We start from the raw sequence: 21394 nt of genomic DNA, 5'->3' as shown, positions 1-21394 counted from the left end.
ATGCCGTTCACCCACGTGTCGCTACTCGCTACATACATACCCATGATGTGTACCTACCTGAGTGTGATGCCGTTCACCCACGTGTCGCTACGCTACATACATACCCATGATGTGTACCTACCTGAGTGTGATGCCGTTCACCCACGACACAGGATCTGATAAGAATTTTGACCTGATGGTTAAGATTCAATTTATCCCAGGCTAAGCAGGCAAAACAAAACAATCTGACTTTAGGCCCCATCATTCAACACAACTGCCCACATCGAGGGTAATTTGACAACTTTTGTGTTTATTGACTCATAAAACATTCTTCAAACAATAAAACAAGTTTTAAATGTCCGTTTCTGTACAATGCTCGCTAAGCAGTTTTTATTCATATATAGAAAATGTAAGAGGAGTCGTGTTAAAATTACAAAACTCCTTCAAATTTTAATGGCAGGTACTCTGGAAAAAATAACAGCATTCCATTCAACAAATATTTTCAAGCAATAAATATGTATTTATAAATAGTGTAAATTTACATCAAGATTAGAAACATAACAAAACAAAATCACAAATTAAACTTTTATTCCATAAGTCCGTGTGCAACCCATTTTTCTTTGTGACTTGGCTAGTACATAATTTTTTCTAAAATTTTCCTTTTTTTACCTAAGAAACAAAAACCAAAAACTCAACATCGTAGTTGCAAAAAGAACGAGACAAGGATAAAACAAACCTGTAAAAAAAAAAAAAAAAATGAAAGAAAAAGAAAATAATGACCTAAACTCTTCACATTACGTTTAAATAATTTTTTACTGTCCAAAGAGTCTTTAAAGTTCTATCTACCATAGAAGACTAGTGCTCCTTATCTACCATAGAAGACGACCAGGGCCCTTAAAGCCTAATTTATAGTGACAATAGGTGACCTACAAGCTCACAACACGTCGCGGACGCGACGTGTTGTGAGCTTGTAGGTTGCCTATTTTCGATGTGCGACACCGTCTTGCGATGAAGTACAAATCGGGCTTCAGGAGGACAAAAATAAAAGGAAACTAGGGAGAAAATCTTGGGAGAATCCCATGAAACAAAACAAAAAAATGGGGAAGTTGATATTTTATTCCTTTTAACCACTTAAAGCCCTGTTTTAACCCATTTAGACCTGAGGACGATTCTACAAATGTCTTCTAATTCATGAGTTTTCTGAAAAAACCTATGTTTCTATGTCAGTGGTTCTCAAAATATTTCATGTCAAGGACCCCAAAAATTATATGTATTTGGTCGCCGACCTCCATCTGAAAACATGTTCCAGGGACCCCCCAAAGAAGCAAAGAATAGAGTTAAAAACGTTCGCTCTGAAAGAATATATATTCAAGATTTGCGCCACATTTTCACGATTTAAAAAAGAATAGCAGATCTACAAGCTCATGATGTTTTAAGCATTATGTAGTATAACAATGCTTAAAACATCAAAAGGGGTTCCCGTCCTGAATGGGTTAAATGTTTGGATCATCTTTGAAACGCCTATAAAAAAAGGCATGCACAAAATAGGGGCTGGAAGTGGTCAAAAGATATAGAATACTAGAGAGAGACAGAGAGATGGAGTGAGAGAGAGAGAGTGAAAGAGTGAGAAAATTAGACAGACGGACGCAAGCTGAATTCCAATACTCCAAATCTTTGTCACTCCAGCATGGCAGTGAAATTGGTGACCTGTTGAAATATGTGACAATCGTGTCGATATCACATTGCGGTATGTAGGCCACGCAATTAATGACCTCCATGTAAGTTATGTGAAGTCCACAAATTTCACCATAACACCGCCACGCCATGAGTGACCGAGATTTGGGGAATTGGAATTTGACTATAGAGACAGACACAGAGACAGAGATAGAGAGAGACAGAGAGAGAGAGAGAGGATGTCAAGTCAGTAGTATTTTCCAGGGTTGTTGTTGCCAGTTGCCAGTTCATTATCTACAAAAAACATTTTACTTAAGCATCAACAATCCAGCCCTCCCCTTCCCACACCAGACAGTTTGTGATCAAATCATCCATCATTCAATCAGAGGGTGGGGGGGCAGAAACCTTGTAGTCGTTTCAGGAGGAGAGGAAGAGAGCTCAGCCCAGTTCATACTTCCAGTCGCACGATGGCGCCGCACACCCGAAAATACGCAAGACCGTCTTGCGTATTTTCAGGGCCGCTCTCGCCGCAATGTGCCGGTGCACACCGGAGCATAACTAGGCTCTATGCACTGCCATATTGGAAGGACCGTGGGCCTCTTCCTTACTTCCCTCACAGGTGTCAACAATGATACTAATGAAGGCTCTGTTCGATTTAGTGTAGCACAATGGTTCATAAACTGAACCCCCCCACCCAGAGTTATGGAACTCAGAGCATACAACATGAACCAAATGGACACGTACGGGTTCATTTGGTTACATGTGTACACCCTGAGTTACACACCCCATATAAGGGGACATTCTCCCCTTCTCGGAACCATGAGGGTACCTGGACAATCCCAGAGCCATGGATGTACCAGTGCATTTCCAGTGAGCAAACATGCACAATATATGCATGCATGCACCCTTTGACAAGAAATGAAACGGGGCCTTCATTAGAATCATTGGTAACACTTGTGACGGAAGTAAGGAAAAAAGGTCCAATTTCTTTCCAATATGTGCACAGAGCCTATTGGGCTTTTTAAGAGCCCGGTATTGGGCCAAGAGTGCTCGGTGGCGCACCCCTGTGGTGGTTGGGGGTACCCACACAGCACTTGGAAACAGGGTTTGCATAGACACACAGACGCTTCTGGCCGCTGCTGCCTCCATGCCGTTGCTATGGAGACCAGCCATGTGGAGGGGTGGTGAGAGGGGGGTGGGGGGGTAGTAAAGACGGCCTTGGCTTTCCTGAATATCAGAAATGGTCCGTTGCTGTTTGTTTCTGGGTGTTCCTTTTTTTTTTTTTCTTCGTATTTGTCGGTCCTGTCCCGTTTTCTTAAAAAATACAACTTCCTGTAAATTGGGTTTTCGATGGCTCCACAGAAGAAGAAGATGGGGGTGTGGTCTAATGTCAAGATGATGATGTATGAAGAGGAGGGGCCTGGAGGAGACAGACAAACATTAATCACCACGTGCAGTGAAACAGCAGTGTCAGTACACGTCTGCCCAGAACCAGTGCACTTAACACGCTAAGGGGCTATAATTTGTACCCCGTAGGATGCAAAAGCAGTGATATCGCGGGTAAAAAGCTTTATATCAAAATCAACCGGCTAACGCAAAAAAACAAACATGTAGCCCTGTCCAGGTTGCAACGCCTACGTCTTTCCCAGCACAATGCGTGTGCACGCCATAGAGGCCCATTCAAAGGAGAATATTTGTTGCATTTTCTCTCTGAAAAATGGTGCAAAGTCCGTAGTTTTGTCCAATCCATCAGACGTTTGAATGTCAGCAAAAATGTTACATTTTAGTCTACTAAACTAACACTAAAACATTTCAGATGACAAAAATATGACAAACTGAATTAAAATGTATTCAAAGGAATATGACAAACAAAATTAAAAAAAGGCTGTCAAAATCAACACTACTAATAACTTACAAATGTGAACTGGTCGTAGATCAGTTAGTGAACTTACTAATGTGAACTGGTCGTAGATCAGTTAGTGAACTTACAAATGTGAACTGGTGGTAGATCAGTTAGTGAACTTACTAGTGAACTTACTAATGTGAACTGGTCGTAGACCTGCATGAGGTCCTCCATCCTGTGTTGTTGCAGTACCACAAAGGTGTCCAGGGTGGCGCTGGCCTTGCGGGCACAGTCCTGACAGTGCACGACGTACTGCTTCTTGGACAGCAGCTCGCTGCGCACAAACAGCAGGTTGAACACCTCCACCTGCACGGAAAGAACACATGCCAGGAATGCCATAATTGATAGATTTTCGCCCGTTTCAACCGTCGAGGCTGAAGCCGGGAAATGGCAGATCTACAAGCTTCAGAACGTGCCTGTTATTTTAAACTTTAGCTGTTGAAAAATAGCAGATATACAAGCTCATAGCGTGGCACCCAGTGCCGTGCTACGAACTTGTAGATCTTCTATTTTAAAATAAATCAAGGAAACGTGTGCAAATCTTTCCATCCATCCATCCATCTTCAACCGCTTATCTTTCATCTTTCACAGAAAACGTTTTTAACTCAAATATTTGCTTCTGGGGTGGGTCCCTGCCAGGAACAACGATGGGGGTCCGCAGCCAAATTCAGATAATTCTGGGGTTCCTTGACATGAAATAGTTTGAGAACCACCGATATAGAAACATAGGGTTTTTCAGAAAACTGTCAAGATTTAGAAGACATTTTTTTAAGAATGTGGTCTCGGGTCTCAATGGGTCAAGATGTCATACTGACCTCACAGATGGTGCAGTAGTGGGCTGGCTCGTCTCTGCTCCTGGGCCTCAGCACAGTGTCTTTCCCAGCTGTTGTTAAGGCTTCTTTCACCCACTGACACTGTTTCAGTGTCCGCAGCAAGCAATACCTACCGATGGAAGAGACCAGGGACGTGCAGAGAGTGTTAGAGGGGCAGGCCCTGAAATCCCTGTGCGAGGGAACTTTTGGACCAAAAATAGCAGATCTACAAGCTCACAACGCGTCGCATTGAGACGCGTTGAGAGCTTGTGGATCAGCTATTTTCTGGGCGCAAACCCAGCACTCTTTAACTAGTGGAGATGCGGTGTATACGACATGGATTTCAAAACTAATTTGTTCAACGCAAAATGCTGTGTTCAAGTTCAGGAGACTTAGGGAAAAAAAGCAATTCTCCTGAACGCTGCCTTTCCGGCATGGCATGGAAAGGAGTGGCATTTGCATTTCTTTCACTGTAGTATTCATGGTCTGGAAAGGGCAGTTGTTTTACAGACAGGTAAAAGGGCAGGGGCTGAAGGCCCTTTTGATGTCTATGTGTGCACGTACGTCCCTGGAAGAGACAGGGCGATAACAACATTTGGTTTGGAGGATTGTATCAACACATCGACTGCCATGTAATAATTCGTTCATTCCATTCATTTGCACGTGCCGAGACCTTTAAACCGTGTCTTATTCAAGGCGGAATAAAATGACCCCAGGCCTGTGAACCGGACGTTAAAACTGCAGAGATTAAAATAGGGTGCATTTTGCAACCCAAAAGCAGTTCATAGTTAAGGGACGCAATAAAACAATGACCTCTGCATCCACGGGATGCACTACTGTACCACTGTAATGTTTTTTATTTTTCTAGCTTACTTATAATAATCATTTCTTCTTCTGTTTTCTACATGAATATAACCACATTAAACCATATAAGTTAAATGCTGCAATTTGTAAAAATGGCAAAATATGACTCCTAACGTTGTTGAAGTGAGACTCATAAAATATCCCTGGGACTCATCGCAAAGACCATCCCTGCATCCCGGGACTCATTACATTGAAAAGCTATTTACATCACTGAAACTGCCTATGTTAAATCGATCGCAGGTTTTTGTAAAGTCACCCAAAAACATAACCGCGATGATCAGCAACGGGCCTGGTATCTGCCAAAAAAAACAAAGATAATTTTGATTAGAATTGGAATCTGGGATTAGAATCAGAGTAAAAGCGTGTCAAAAATCTAAACGAAGCAGGGGTGGATGGCCGCAGCCATTTTGATTTGGGGGTCATCGTCGTCCTGTATACATCGTGCTAGCATTCCAGAGCCGACCAGATGTAGCTTAGCATTGGCTCATTCCTTCCTCCACGTATATGCGGGGAGGTAGCATCAATCCACAAGTCTGGCCCCGCCAGGCTAGCTTATCATCGCTACCAACCTTAAAAGACGGAGATCTCCGTCCATCGCAGTGAACCGATGGATTTGAAAAGACGGAGATCAACGTCCATGGAAGTCCATTCATCGTGCATGTGGCCAAGTAGACCAACGTACTGTAGTAGCTCCACACGTTTCATGAGCTCGCTGCCCGGTCCAAATATGGACGACGACGAGCCTTTGTCGTCATTACAGCATGGCTGTGCGTAGCTCTCAGTTAGGGCTGACTTACTTGATCATCTCAAACAGCTTGTGGTCGGACACTTTGATGTTGCGTGCCATGTTCCAGGAGAGGTGCACCATGGGAACCATGGACTTGACGCTCTGCAGCTTGTTCCACTCGTAGCGCTCCACAGCCAGCTTGTATTGGTGAGCTGCCACACACACACACACACACACACACACACACACACACACACACACACACACACACACACACACACACACACACACACACACACACACACACACACACACACACACACACACACACACACACACACACACACACACACACACACACACACACACACACACACACACACACAATTATTCAAAGTACTATAGAATTTCAGATGACTAAAACTGAATGAAATATTATATATTATATTATTACTCCACTGAAAACCATTGCTGATGCGCAACCTCTTTTTCTCATTTAATTACATAGTCCTATTTGTCAGGTGACACAAACGCTGGCTCCGTTGTGCATCTTTCCTGCTCTCCAGTTTGCTCATAACATTCGGCGGTGTTATCAGGCGCTCCACTGAGTCCGCTCCGCTGCAGTGTTTAGATATCTGTGTCTATGGTTGAAGAGTGTGGTCTGGGCATTGCAGATTTGCAGACTCCCGCCGTGCCAGTGTCATAGCTTAGGAGGCAGCCAATCATGACTATTGGTCGCTACTACGCGATTGGCTGGCGGCGTTTAGGCGGCTCCCATTGGCTTAGGCGGCGACTCTCATTGATGACTAGGTCGCTATTAAAAAAAACAGGGCCTGTCGTATGTCAGGTTTCACCTGACAAAAGTGTGCGGTCAAAATCAACACTAGTGTACGTACCGGTGAGGGGTCCGACGTTCCAGGCGATGTTGTTGCACCAGCCGATGGCCTGCACCCAGTGGACGGTGCCCGTGTTGAGCCACACCAGGTCGCCGGGCCGCTGGATGAAGCGGTACACCGGCACGTCCGCCTCGTACAGGTCCTCCAGGTTGGGCCACCACGAACCCATCAGGAAGTTGATGTTGTTCCTGAACCGCAGAGGAGCGCCACATGGGGGATGGGGAGTTAATCCATATTAACCCATTTTGACCTGAGATCAGATTCTAAAAATGTCTTCTACATCCTGACAGTTTTCTGAAAAAGCTATGTTTCTATGTCAGTCGTTCTTCGATTTTTCAAAAATAGCAGACCTACAAGCTCGTAGCGCGCCACTCGGTGGCGCGCTATGAGCTTGTAGATCTGCTATTTTTCAATAGCTAAAGCATAACATAATGCTAACACCAAAAGGGGTTCCGGCCCAAAATGGGTTAACCATGAATTTAAACTTTAGCTGTTGAATAATGGCAGATCTACGAGCTTGTAGATCTGCTACTTTTGAAAAAATCTTGAAAATGTGGCACAAATCTTTGAATATATATTCTTTCAGAGCAAACGTTTTTAACTCAAATCTTTGCTTCTGGGGGGGTCCCTGGAACAACATATTTTCAGATGGGGGTCCGCGGCCAAATACAGATCATTCTGGGGGTCCTTGACATGAAAAAGGTTGAGCACCGTGACTGAAACTGTGGGGGGCTGTCGTTTTGCTGTGTGTGTTTCTCTCACTTTTCACAGAAGTTGCTCATCACCCCCCAGTAGGGCTCCGGTACGGCGAACCATTCACAGTCTCCCGGGCCGATGTTGATGTTGACCGAACAGAAGTTGTTGTGCTCCTGATGACCTGCGGGGGGAGCCAGAGGACAGCCGTCATCCACACTGACCACTGACAAGCCAGTCAACAAGTTACAGTTTCGGCTGTTAATGCTGAAAAGTACTAGAGCGGTGCCAGTGTTGTGATGTCAAAACAGACGCCGGGCAGGAACAGATTTGTGTGTGTGTGTGTGATTTGTGTGTGTGTGTGTGTGCGCACAGACCTGGTATCCTGCTGCCAGGGACCTTCATGTAAAGCGTCACGGTGTTCATGCCCAGGACGGTGTGGCCCACGTGGCTCAGCAGGTTGCCGGCGGAGACCACCCTGGCAAACGCCGGCAGCTTACTGAGCTCCTGCAGCTGCTGCTTCCACCTGCAGGACGGGGGAGGACACACACACACACACACACACACACACACACACACACACACACACGCACACGCCAAGCTCAGCTCGTTCATTTTGATTGATAACGAGAACCTTTAGCGATCAGGCTTATCGAGCCAGGTTCTTATAGGAGCCCCCTATCGAGCATTTTCTAGTATTTTGTGGAAAGACGGGAGACAATATATTCTGAACAGAACCAGTATATTTTACTAGGGCCTTCAAATACAGTACTTTTCTGACAGCAATTGACCTTTAACAATAAAATATTAATAAATAAACTTTTAAAGTGTACACATATTAACCAGTAATTTTGTTTACCCGGACAGCGCTGGTTGGCAGTTCAATACACTTTTAGACCGACATGTTTGTGCCAGCATGGATTACAACATTTATTTCTTGATCGCCTCTTGTCTTGATTGTTTAAACATGACGTCATGGGCCGCTATGCTCCATAACAGGCTTGATAAGCCCAAAGCTTATTGATAAGGGGTACTCGATAAGCTTATTAGATTTTTTTCGGGAAGGAAATTGGGCCTCTTCCTTACTTCCTTCACAGGTGTTACCAATGATTCTAATGAAGGCTCTGTGGCATTTAGTGTAGCGGTTCTCACACTTTAATTTCAAGGCCCCCCCCATAAATGGAACCAAAGGTCCATTTGGTTCAAAGTGTACTGTATGTCTGTGTACTGGGAGTTACACACCCATAAGGGGGCCATTTGGAATCCCCTCAAAGAACCCACTACTACTATTACTACTAATTACAAAAAATATATAAAGTCAAAACATTACTGTGCTTAAATGTTACACCACTTAAACCATCGGTGTCTGAATTTTAGGCGTGCCATATTTTCTGACATGGCGCAAATTGCAGATCTAACCAGTCACACAACACAGCTTGTAGATGATATGCCATTTTCCCTTCGCAACACCGCCAGTCACATAGAAAATACCATCAGACCACGCTGCAGGCCAAAGAGTACACCCTTCCCTACATCACTGATCACATGACCCCAAGTTCTAGGCAACACAGAAGGGGGAACTTCTTTTGTATTATTTCCACACAACAACTCAAAAGGTACATTCATGAGTTCAATGTTGAAAATGAGTGCGACTTACTTCCTCTCGTCCGACACGTCGATGTTGGTTCCAAACTTTATGGGCTTTAATGGACCCCTCCTCTTCCTCGACACACTGCACAAAGTAATGCGGACACACGTGTTACTTTCTGGAAGAAATGTTGCCATTATCTCGGAATCTACGGCGCTCTCCATGGTTTTGATTCAGAACGCTGATGTTCTGTCCTAATTTTCAGAGTGCTTGGCACTCTAGCGCCGTTATTCTGAAGAACTCTGGCAGCATCATGAGTGTTAAATGGGGCTTAAATGGGGCTTAAGTATGAAATAATAAAACAAGAAGAGTAAGTACAATTTTCAAATGTATTTGAGAATTCGTATAGGATTCCCCAAACTTCTGGATCGGGCCCCAAAAGTGTGCCATGAGTCAGTGGCTAGTTCAGATGCTCCTCTGCGGTGTGTGAGCGTCAGTGAGCATATTATTCAAGCATAGATGTTGGTACCTCTCTGCTGTCGCCGGCTCCGTGTCCGAGGGCTCTTTCAACGCTTTCTTCTCATTCTCCTCCTGAATGAACACAAAAAAAAATCACGCAAATGCTATCGAATTTGTTTGGTACGAGTCTGGCACAAACCATTTTCAGATGAGTGTCTGAGGCAAAATAGGCAATGTGGGGGTCCTAAATTACTAATACTGGTATGTATTAATAACTAATTGAAAATATACTGCTTGTTATGCCATCAACCATAAGACTGCTTGTGTACGCCCAGGGGGGGCAAGGTGGGCATTCCTTTGGGCGGCCCTAACCAGGGGGTCTCACTGTAACAGAACTTCTATTGTCTGCTTTATCATGGGACCCCTCCCCAGATGTATATGCATAAAGGCTGTGAAAGACGCGGGCGGCAGTGGCTCAGGACGTATAGTGGCCGTATAGGGTCCTTGAGCAAGACACTGAACCCCTAGCTCAGGGGTGTTTTTTCAAAGGGCCATTGAATAAATCTAAACTGTAGATTTAACACTAAAACATTCCAGGTGACTAAAACTAAATGAAAACTATTCAAAAGACCCCGGTGTGTATGTGTGCGTGTTGCTGACCCGTAGCGACTCCTGGAAGGAGGCGGCCTGGTACTGTGCGTATTTGGCGATGGTGGTGTGAGAACGCGCGCTCTCGCAGCGCCACATCTTCTTGGTGCCACTCAGGTCCCAGTTCTCGTCGGCGGGCTGCGACAGCTGCGTCCGGACCTCCACCAGGTGGTCCGGGTTGGCCTCCACCAGGGTCTTGGTGGAGAACAGACCCAGGTCTGAGCCAGAGGAGAGAGAGAGAGAGAGAGAGAGAGAGAGAGAGAGAGAGAGAGAGAGAGAGAGAGAGAGAGAGAGAGAGAGAGAGAGGAGGGACATCAAACATGCTTCATTACCACTGGGTCCTCAAACATGTTTTGGATCAGGTCACCCCTGTATTAGCCTCGGAAACCCAGACGTTTTTATTTCCAGGAAAGAAAGTCCACTTCAATTCGACATAGAGTAGTGCAAACGCCAATCACTCTGTTGATTTCTGATCGTCTGCACCTTTGTTAAATTGACACACACACACATAATTAGTCTCATGTCGCGCAGCTGCGTCTACATTCTCCAGGCGGATCCTGCCGGGAGCTGCCTATGCTATAGAAAGCATAGGTGGACCGGCCCAGGCTACCCCTGTAGTATAACGTGTTCATCCACGGCAACCCTGAATACTTTATAGAACCTTACATTACGGTACGCAGATAATGTGAATCTTCCCAGACCTCTGCTGACCTGGGTTGGAGGTTACGGTTAGGGTCAAGGTCATGGCTGTGTGTGTGTGTGTGTGTGTGTGTGTGTGTGTGTCGTAGAGTTATTGGGTCATGTGTGTGTGTGTGTCGTAGGGTTATTGGGTCATGTGTGTGTGTGTGTGTGTGTCGTAGGGCATTCACTTCTAGTCATTTTTACTAGTTGACTAGTTGCCTAGTTTACTAGTCGACTAGTTGTTAAACCACTTTTTATGTTTAAAAAAAAAAAAGAAAAAAAATAATGACTATAACTATAATCTACCTGATATTGAGGCCTACAAAATCGGGGGAAAAAAATGAACTTTTTTTTTTTTTTTCTTATCAACTAGTCGACTAGTACCAGCAAGGTCGACTAGTGGATTTACTAGTCGACTACTAAACTAGTCGACTTGTTGCTTAATGCCCTAGTGTGTCGTAGGGTTATTGGGTCATGTGTGTCTTACCCAGCTTGAGCGCCCCGGCCAGGCCTCTGATGACGGTGACGGGGTTGGAGGGGTTTGTGTGTGTGTCGTAGGGTTATTGGGTCATGTGTGTGTGTGTGTGTGTCGTAGGGCATTCACTTCTAGTCATTTTTACTAGTTGACTAGTTGCCTAGTTTACTAGTCGACTAGTTGTTAAACCACTTTTTATGTTTAAAAAAAAAAAAGAAAAAAAATAATGACTATAACTATAATCTACCTGATATTGAGGCCTACAAAATCGGGGGAAAAAAATGAACTTTTTTTTTTTTTTTCTTATCAACTAGTCGACTAGTACCAGCAAGGTCGACTAGTGGATTTACTAGTCGACTACTAAACTAGTCGACTTGTTGCTTAATGCCCTAGTGTGTCGTAGGGTTATTGGGTCATGTGTGTCTTACCCAGCTTGAGCGCCCCGGCCAGGCCTCTGATGACGGTGACGGGGTTGGAGGGGTTTGTGTGTGTGTGTCGTAGGGTTATTGGGTCATGTGTGTCTTACCCAGCTTGAGCGCCCCGGCCAGGCCTCTGATGACGGTGACGGGGTTGGAGGGGTTTGTGTGTGTGTCGTAGGGTTATTGGGTCATGTGTGTGTGTGTGTGTGTCGTAGGGTTATTGGGTCATGTGTGTCTTACCCAGCTTGAGCGCCCCGGCCAGGCCTCTGATGACGGTGACGGGGTTGGAGGGGTTTGTGTGTGTGTGTGTGTCGTAGGGTTATTGGGTCATGTGTGTCTTACCCAGCTTGAGCGCCCCGGCCAGGCCTCTGATGACGGTGACGGGGTTGGAGGGGTTTGTGTGTGTGTTGTAGGGTTATTGGGTCATGTGTGTCTTACCCAGCTTGAGCGCCCCGGCCAGGCCTCTGATGACGGTGACGGGGTTGGAGGGGTTTGTGTGTGTGTTGTAGGGTTATTGGGTCATGTGTGTCTTACCCAGCTTGAGCGCCCCGGCCAGGCCTCTGATGACGGTGACGGGGTTGGAGGGGTTTGTGTGTGTGTTGTAGGGTTATTGGGTCATGTGTGTCTCACCCAGCTTGAGCGCCCCGGCCAGGCCTCTGATGACGGTGACGGGGTTGGAGGGGTTTGTGCAGAACTGGTGCAGCGGCGGGAAGAACGCGTCTCTCTTGTTCTCCAGCTGACAGAAAAACACACACATTTCTTTGACTCCACCATTTATAAAATACATTATCAAGGGCACAAACGTTTTTCAGTTGATTCCCGATATCCCACACACTCGGAACATCATGTGTCTCGGTGCTCGAGTCCAAACAAGCCCTGAATGTAGAGAATATAGGCAACACACGACACACCTTCTCCTCCAAACAGACCGTCTGCCTATAATGGAGGAGATTGAACAGTATGTTGCAAGCTGCTTTGGTTTACACTTGGACAACCCCTCCTCAAGCCTCTGACCACTAGCCTGCAGACGCGCACACACACACACACACACACACACACACACACACACACACACACACACACACACACACACACACACACACACACACACACACACACACACACACACACACACACACACACACACACACACACACACACACACACACACACACACACACACACACACACACACACACACACACACACACACACACACACACCAGTGTCCCCAACGAGCGGCAACCCTACAGTAGGCCATGGCATGATTGCTTTGTATTTGTATGGAAGAAAATCACACTCGTGTGAAGTGGCGATCTCATAATCATCATATCATCTCATACAGAGAGAATACAAAATAAAATCAGCACTGGTTGAACCATGGTAAAGTCCCTGCCCACCACCACAGAGGTTGCGAGTTCGAATCCACCGATGTTCATCCGGCTTTGTCAGGCGTCATCACAAACACATTTGGCCCGTGTTCGTGGGAGGACTGCCTTTTTCGCAGAGCTTTCGTTAATAGTCCCTTTTCTCCTCAAAATGAGACAAACTGCGATCTTTGAGACCTTATATAAAAGTCTAAACTTTGATCACGCCAAGAAAGTGAAACCATCCTGTGACAATGGCTTTAGTTCTGACACTATTATTGGTCCGACAGTCATTAGACCGACAACCTACCTCAAACCCTAAGCCAACCATAACCGCAAGCACGGGAGCAGCGCATGTTCGAGCGGTAGTCCGACCAGTATTCCCGCATGGCGGATGAACTTACATAGATGCTGGGCGTGGGTGGGTTGAGCTTGTCCTTGGGCAGGACGGGCGAGGGTGGCGGCGGTAGGCGGGGCGGAGGACACTTGTCCAGGAGGATGCTGCTGTTGGAGAGACCGTTCTTTCCCAGGTTCCTGATACAGGAGGATGCACAGAAACAGAAATCTGTTATCTGAAATCTCATATTTTTGTTTCAATAAATTCCATCCATTGGCCAAGCAGAGCAAATATTAAGTTTATTAAGTCATCCCGTGGCCACGGAGTGTGATGGGTGAAACATTTTTTTTTATCTGCATAGCAACTGCCCAGTAGCCTTTGATTTTTATTTACAGTTATGTAAGCATTTCTCTCTTGGATGTTGTAGTGACTCCCTCACACCACTGGGTGGAGACATTGTCAAAAGCAAGCCTGAGTGACAGTCATTCTGCATGTACCTACCTTTTAAATATTGCAAATAAAGTATTCAATCAATAAACAGAGTCCAGTTCTGAAGACCCTGGAGACTGATGGGTAGTTTCCCCAATGGTAATAATCATTTTGCTATTTTTGTAAACAAAAATAAATAAAAAAAATGCCTATGTCAGCCAATCAGGAGAGAGTGTGTTCTAATTTCAATTTTGTCTGATAATTTATTTGTGCCATCACTTCCAATTGCACGGTTTAATCTGTATCCTGTGTGAGTTCTCTCTCCTGGTCGGATACAATTGGTATCCCAACCTGAAAATGCATTTCCTGTTTAATGAAGAGCTGGATAGACACAGGGAGACTCCAGTTACAGAACGAACACTCACACCGTTCGCCCCACTGACTTCAAATTCGACACGCACGTTCCACCGCACCACAGCGAGTGCAGTGCCCGATGTCGAGTCGGTCGGACCCGCGGTTGTCCAGAACCACCCCAAAAAAGGCCTCTGCCCGGGCTCTGGACAGGGTCCAGTGTCCATATATAGAGCTGGCCTGTTCCGACATCATTCGGACGTCTGCATAGACTCCATATTTGGGCATGCCTGACAAAGAACTCCATATATGGGCATAAAAGGGACACAGACATACTGGGTGGGGCATCCATTTCCAACTTGCATCGTTCCAAGTAGGCCAGTGCCCAACGGGCACCGCTCTAGTAGGTTACAATGAATAAACACTGACTGGTGTTTAATGGCAGTGTGTGTGTGTGTGTGTGTGTGTGTGTGTGTGTGTGTGTGTGTGTGTGTGTGTGTGTGTGTGTGTCGTTACCTGCAGGCTTTCAGCACGTCAGTGGAGCTGGGGTAGATGGAAATGGACGACGAAGACGACGATGAGGAGGAGGAGCCGGGAGCATGCTGCTGGGGCGTGGCGGCCTTGAGACGGGGCAGGGAAGGGGCCGTGGTGGGCGGCTCTGCCTTCAGCGGGCTCCGAGAGTCCTCCGAGAGGCCTTTGCCCCCATTGACGGCAGGCGGCGACGAGGGCTTTCCGGTGGTGTTGGCGCCGGCCGTGGGGGCAGAAGAGGGGCTGTGGTGGGGCGCGGCACCGTGCTCCGTGGACTTGGGCGAGGGCGTGGCGGTGGATATGGCGGAGACGGGCGAGGAGGCGGCCGACGAGCCACCGCCCGGGGCGTGGTGGTGGTGCTGGGGGGTGGAGGAGGAGGAGGAGGGCAGGGCGGCCGGGTGGATGTTGTTCACTTTCTTGCGGGGGATGGCGGCGCCTGACGGCGCCCCTTCCGAGCGTCCGTCCCCGCTCCCCTCCTCCTCCTCCTTCCCCCCTGCCGGGCCCCTCCCACCCGCCAGCAGGGCAGAGAGCCGGGGATTGTCCGTGCTGAGGCTCGGCATGTCGCCGCCGGCCTGGGCGCCGTGATTATTGGCCACGGCGTCCTCCGCCGCGCCCAGCGGCGTCTGGTGACCATTGTTGCCGCTGCCGCCGTCTTTGGTAGGGGGCGCTCCCGCCGCTGCTCCTCCTCCACCTCCTGAGGTATGGGAGTGGGGGAGGGAGGGAGGGGATGGGAGGTGGTGGTGGTTGAGGGCCTGCTGCTGTTGGCGCCGTGGCGGCGACGACGACACGGCGCCAGTGGAATGTCCGACCTGATTGTGAGAGTGCGGGTGGGGGGGGAGGAGGAGGGCCGAGGGCGAGCGAGCGCCGTCCCCGTTGGAGCCGGACGCATGCGTCGCCGAAGAAGAACCCTTCTGAAGCCCCTGGGGGGAGAGAGTTGGTCAGTTAGTTCAGAGGTTCTCAATAGGGGTGCACGATTATGAAATTATGACCCATATCCCATTATTTGCAGGGTCATATCTGACCGATATCCAATTATTTGCAGGGTGAGGGTCATATAGATATTTTAGCAGTGAGCTCAGTGTCTCTGATGTCATGGACACTGGGCTCACTTCCTTCCTGGACTACAATTCCCATAATGCTTTGGTGCACTGCTCCTCCTTGTGGATAGGAGGAGGGCTGTCTTACTGAGACAACATGTAGTCCAGGAAGAAAGTGAGACCAGTGTCCATGACATAAGAGACACTGGGCTCACTGCTAAAATCTAAAACCACATATTACACACATAAAGAACGCCAGGAAAGTGTTCTAAACGTCATTAACATAATCTTTTTTCAAAAAAGGGTGAAGTTTCCCTTTAAGATTTTACATCATATTTGATTTGGCTTTTGTTCTAGACTACAGGGACTAGAAACCTTTAATTTATATTGAACTCATTGATGAATTTTTACATTTTCATTTTTATTATTTTTTTGCTGGTGAAAACTGATTAATAATCTGGATTCTTTTGAGACCGTTCCAATATGGCCTTTTTATGGCCTATTCTGATTATGCTACAGATTATATTGTGCATCCCCTAGTTCTCAAACCTTTCAGACCGCAAACTGGGGACCCCCCCAAAATAATTTGAATTGAGGCATTATATAAATTAAACTCTGTTCCGCAGATAGCTCACAATTGTGAGCTTGCAGATGTTTGCCTCCTCCTCTTTCTTATATAATTTGACAATTTGCCACCCGGGGAGAGGGGGATAGTGTCCCTCACATTATTTTGGGGCAGTCCCCAGGTTGAGAACCACACGTTGGTTAATGGTTTGTGCGTTGGTTGAACACAAAGTCATACCTTTCACTCACCGTCCTGTCACCATTATGACATTTTACTTTCTAGTCACACACAGTTATTGGATCGGTGCTCTGTATCGACCGATGGCAAAGTGATGGGCATCGGAGAAAAGAAAATGATACTCGTTGTATACAGCTCACCTGAGAGGAGTTTAGGTGCAGGGTGCGGGGTGCCATGGCGTCCTGTTGGGTCTGTTGGGGGTTTGTGCAGGTGTGAGGTAGCAGTGCTGCGTCGGCGCCAACGCTGCTGCTGGCAGGCTGCAAGTAAGGCACGTCTCCGTTGGGCCCGAGCGTCCGATGATTACTACCACCTCCACCACCAATACTACTACTACTACTACTAGTGATGGTACCACTGCCGCCCAGGGACAGAGGGTCCGAGTGTCTGTGCGGGGGCCCGTTGGCCAGTGGTTGAGGCGGGCAAGGGGTCCGGTGGTGGTGGTGGTGGTGTGGGGGGCCCAGGTGGGGACGGGAGGGGTGCAGGCTGGGGTGGGGAGAAGGGAGGGAGTTGGAGGTGGGGCCGTTGGGGATAGAAGGTCTTGGCTGGCCTCCCGCCGAGGCGCTCTGTCTCATCTGCTGGCGATGGATGGATGGATGGGTGGACGAAGGAGAAAAGACACAACCACAATCGCGTTACCTGGAGTTAACGCTGACGGCATAGCAACACGGAAAAAAGCATTTAACCCATTCAGGACGGGAAACCTTTTGGTGTTTTAAGCATTTGTTATACTTTAGCTATTGAAAAATGTAGCGCGGCACTGAGTGCCGTGCTACGAGCTTGTTATCTTGAAAATGACGCACAAATCTTTGAATATATATTCTTTCAGAGCTAAAGTTTTTAACTCAAATCTTTGCTTCTGGAGGGTCCCTGTAACAACATATTTTCAGATGGGGGTCGAAATATATAAAATTCCCGGGGTCCTTGACATGAAACAGTTTGAGAACCACTGACACAGAAACATAGGTTTTTCAGAAAACTGTCATGATTTAGAAGACCTTGTAGAATCTGGTCTCAGTCCTACATAGGTTAAAGTTTAGAACAGTCACAGTTTAGTACATCATCAAAAATTGTTGATGATTATTATTATCAACTTAATTATCATTAAAACATGGGGAAAAAAAGTATTTTCGTGTCAATTTGGTAATACAAATAAAATAAATTAAAAAAATAGAATAAAAGGGCTTCTCAATGGAACCGTTGCAAAGATGATAATCAATACCATTTTAACAGCGTTTCCCTGGGGACCTGACAGAGGTAAAGTGCATATAGTCTATACTGTACATGCATACATCCGTTTGAATTATGTATGTCCCCTCCATAAAAGACATCATTCTGCAGCCATACATTATTTAAGTGTGTGTGAGTATTTGTGTGTGTGTGTGTGTGTGTGTGTGTGTGTGTGTTCCTGAGCCTTTGCGTCATGTAGGAGCCATCCATGTGTGTATTTGAGCATATAAACACGTGTACGGACTAGCACCGTCAACTGAGCTGGAAATTATATTCCACTGTCAATAACAGTAACACCAGTAAGACGCCTGAGGGCGAGAAGCGACCTTGCGTGCACGCATCCGCCTGGGTGACGGCAGACTGCTGGGCGAGCGCTGGCGCTTTGGCATGGGGGGGGGGGGGGGGGGGGGGTCAGATCAACATATCTGCCTGGGTGACGGCAGACTGCTGGGCGAGCGCTGGCGCTTTGGAATGGGGGGGGGGGGGGTGGGGGTCAGATCAACATATCTGCCTGGGTGACGGCAGACTGCTGGGCGAGCACTGGCGCTTTGGAATGGGGGGGTCAGATCAACATATCTGCCTGGGTGACAGCAGACTGGTGGGCGAGCGCTAGCGCTTTGGCATGGGGGGTAAGTTCTTAATTTTCGGACCCCGTCACCGGCTGCACTAATAACTTTGGGGAAGGCCCGTCTACAGTTTAAATGGACAGGTATCAGTCAAAAGGGAGACATCGAAGAGGAAGGATGGATGGGAAAGGATCAACATATGGAATGTCAGAACAGGTCAGCTCCATATATGGAGATCTAAGGGTTTGAGATCAGATGTAGAGGTACTGGCCAATATCGATGAAGATCCCCAGGACTTGTTGTGTTATCCTTTTGGCCTTAACCCATTTAGGACTGAGGCCTATTCAAAAATAAATAAATAAAGTATTCTAAATCCTAACAGTTTTGTTAACAGGTGCTCAACCTTTTTCATGTCAAGGACATGGCCGCCGACCCCCATCTGAAAATATGTTGTTCCAGGGACCCCCCCAGAAGCAAAGATTTTAGTTAAAAACGTTCACTCTGAAAGACAATTATATATCAAGGATTTGTGTCACATTTTCACGATTTAAAAAAATAGCAGATCTGCTATTTTTCAATAGTTAAAGCATAACATAACCAAAAGGGGGTTCCCGTCCTGAATGGCCTAAATGTCTTACTTGACCTCCTTGCCGTTTTCATTTCTGACCGATAATGTATGGAAGCAATCAATACCTGCTGCTGGTGTTGTTGCATCATGGTGAGCTGGGCCTCCAGCTGTTCCAACATCTGGAGCTGGAGCGGCTTCAGACTGGACCGGTTACTCCTCAACTGTTCCAGTAGCTACACGCACGCACGCACACACACACGCACGCACACACAAACACAAACACACAGACACACACACACACGCACGCACGCACGCACACACAAACACACGGACACACACACGGTTACAGGCTTTAGTTCCGACACTATTATTGGTCCGACAGTCATTAGACCGCCAACCTACCTCAAACCCTAACCATAACCGCAAGCACGGGAGCAGCGTTGTTGGGAACGGATCGGAACTGCAAGGTTCCCAGTTCGATCCCTGTGGGATCCCCAGTGTTTGTGTCAAAGTGTCCTTGAGCAAAACACTGAACCCCTAATTCCCTGATGTGCTGGTTGGTGCCTTTCATGGTTTCCTCCGCCATCAGTGTATGAATGTGTGCGTGTGTGTGTGTGAATGTACTGTAATGCACAATCTTTGTAAAGCGCATTGGATAAAAACACCTCGTCGACGGCAGAGTGCACAATTTGAGGTTGATTTAAAAAAATAAAATAAAAGCAGCACATAGTTCCGTTCATAGAGTGTGCCGTACCGAACGCCTCGCTCCGAACGGTTGTATAACTATAACCATTGCTAACTATTAGCACTAATAGTGTACCTGTAGTTTCTGCGGGGAGAGGTACCAGTTGGGAGATGGTTGCTGTGCTGGGTTGGTGGTCCATGCTTCACTCTACAGAGAAACAACCAGGTGTTTACATTAGGGCTGGGCAATTAACTCACGATATATCAAAAGTGACACAACCTATAACCAATTACTCTTGTGCATGGAGGTTAAGCATGGGCGGGCTTTTTTTATTATTATTTGTGTACCCGACCAATTCATTTCGCCTCCAATAGCAGATGTGTGAAGTAAGAGTTCTCAACGGGTCTACAAACGGGTCAACTAATTAGCATATATTTTAGGACCGGCCCGAAAACGTTAGGGTCGGGTTCAGACACAGAGCAAAAGTGAAACGCCAGGCAGCACCATCGTCATAATAGATAGTATACACAAACAGAATTATAATTTGTATAATTTCGTACAACCATGGCACGCGAGGCTCAGCACGGCCAGACTAATTAGCATACATTTTAGGCCTGGCCCGAAAACGTCCCGCCAGGTAGTGTTCAGGGAGAATGAGAGAACTTTTAACGTGTAGTCCACGTTCCAGCTCTGACAGTGTGATAAACCGGTTCCGGAAGCGGTTCCAAATGTGATGGGACCAGTTGGGAGATAGCAACCCTATGCTGCACTAGTTACCTTGGCTGGACTGGACGCCCTCCTCCTCTTGGCTGGACTGGACTGGTCGTCCGCCTGGCCCAGAGTGCCGACGTGGGGGGGCAGGGTTTGACCCGACCCGCCTCCCTCTGCACTATGGTGGGGCTTAGACGCCTGCAGACAGACAGGCAAGGCAGGCAGACGGACCAGACAAATAGGGGCAGACAGGAGTGGACACAGTGAGGAAAAGCAAGGAGTACAGGATATGAGGGACGGGATGTTAAGGTCAGAAAGAAAGAAAGAAAGGTTTTGTGTTTGTAGAAAGGACACAGGACAGGAGTATAGGAATGTGCAGAAGAGGAATGGGGGGGTGCACGGAAACAACAAGAAGGGCAAAGCACATGATGGGGAAGAGGAAGAGAGAGAAAGGAGAAGACTTCTGTGACATCATATTAGCAGCTAAAAACAACAACACATGTAACAAAGAAAAACAAAAAACAAACAAGATCTGCCATTTCCGGCGTCATTTCCCGAGGTGTAATCGGAGAGCGACGTGCCGCATGGAAATTCGCCACCCACTTTGTTGCACAAGCCTCGCTGTGTAATCTATACATAATATACGAAAACATTCTTCATCAACTGGCGATGGCCGCTGCACTCAACCTATGCAAAAGGTTGAACTGGACTGCACACGCTGATGACTTTGAGCTTACCTTTGAGGGAAGGGCTGTGGGGACTAGCCTGGCTAATAAGCCAGACTCAAATCACACTGTCGTGTGGTATTTGAGTCTGGAGATGCTGTGTATGGATCTTGTTTCCCGGGGGGCGGGTTCAAACATCTCTCTCTCTTTGACGCAATTGGTTAGAGCTACTGTCAGTCAAAGGTCTCAAGCATTTTTAGCATATTGCATACCGTGTCCCAATTGGCCACACCAGTTCTCTGG

The 21394-nt window shown here is 47.0% G+C and overlaps 1 protein-coding gene across 3 annotated transcripts in view; it reads right to left on the bottom strand.

The window, feature by feature from the left end:
• Nucleotides 1-270: 270 nt before the first annotated feature.
• Nucleotides 271-21394, bottom strand: part of LOC306917479 (lysine-specific demethylase 6A-like) — a 61782-nt gene continuing 40658 nt past the window's right edge. The window contains exons 13-29 of one of the 3 annotated variants that reach the window (XM_079495715.1): nucleotides 20493-20624; nucleotides 19851-19922; nucleotides 19156-19263; nucleotides 16810-17244; nucleotides 14819-15750; nucleotides 13590-13719; nucleotides 12449-12554; nucleotides 10256-10461; nucleotides 9666-9727; nucleotides 9206-9280; nucleotides 7926-8074; nucleotides 7618-7732; nucleotides 6856-7043; nucleotides 6030-6171; nucleotides 4372-4498; nucleotides 3680-3862; nucleotides 271-3073 (exon numbers count right to left, since the gene is read on the bottom strand). In XM_079495715.1, the coding sequence (XP_079351841.1) occupies nucleotides 3044-3073; nucleotides 3680-3862; nucleotides 4372-4498; nucleotides 6030-6171; nucleotides 6856-7043; nucleotides 7618-7732; nucleotides 7926-8074; nucleotides 9206-9280; nucleotides 9666-9727; nucleotides 10256-10461; nucleotides 12449-12554; nucleotides 13590-13719; nucleotides 14819-15750; nucleotides 16810-17244; nucleotides 19156-19263; nucleotides 19851-19922; nucleotides 20493-20624 (3192 nt within the window). In that variant the 3' untranslated portion in view covers nucleotides 271-3043. The remainder of the gene's footprint in view (nucleotides 3074-3679; nucleotides 3863-4371; nucleotides 4499-6029; nucleotides 6172-6855; nucleotides 7044-7617; nucleotides 7733-7925; nucleotides 8075-9205; nucleotides 9281-9665; nucleotides 9728-10255; nucleotides 10462-12448; nucleotides 12555-13589; nucleotides 13720-14818; nucleotides 15751-16809; nucleotides 17245-19155; nucleotides 19264-19850; nucleotides 19923-20492; nucleotides 20625-21394) is intronic. The other 2 variants (XM_079495717.1, XM_079495716.1) reach the window with 2 other exon arrangements.

The sequence above is a fragment of the Electrona antarctica genome, assembly GCF_951216825.1.
Source record: "Electrona antarctica genome assembly, chromosome: 24".
In the NCBI taxonomy this organism is placed as follows: Eukaryota; Metazoa; Chordata; class Actinopteri; order Myctophiformes; family Myctophidae; genus Electrona; species Electrona antarctica.
The sequence above is the reverse complement of the archived record's forward strand: the minus strand, read 5'-3'. Positions and strand labels throughout refer to the sequence as shown.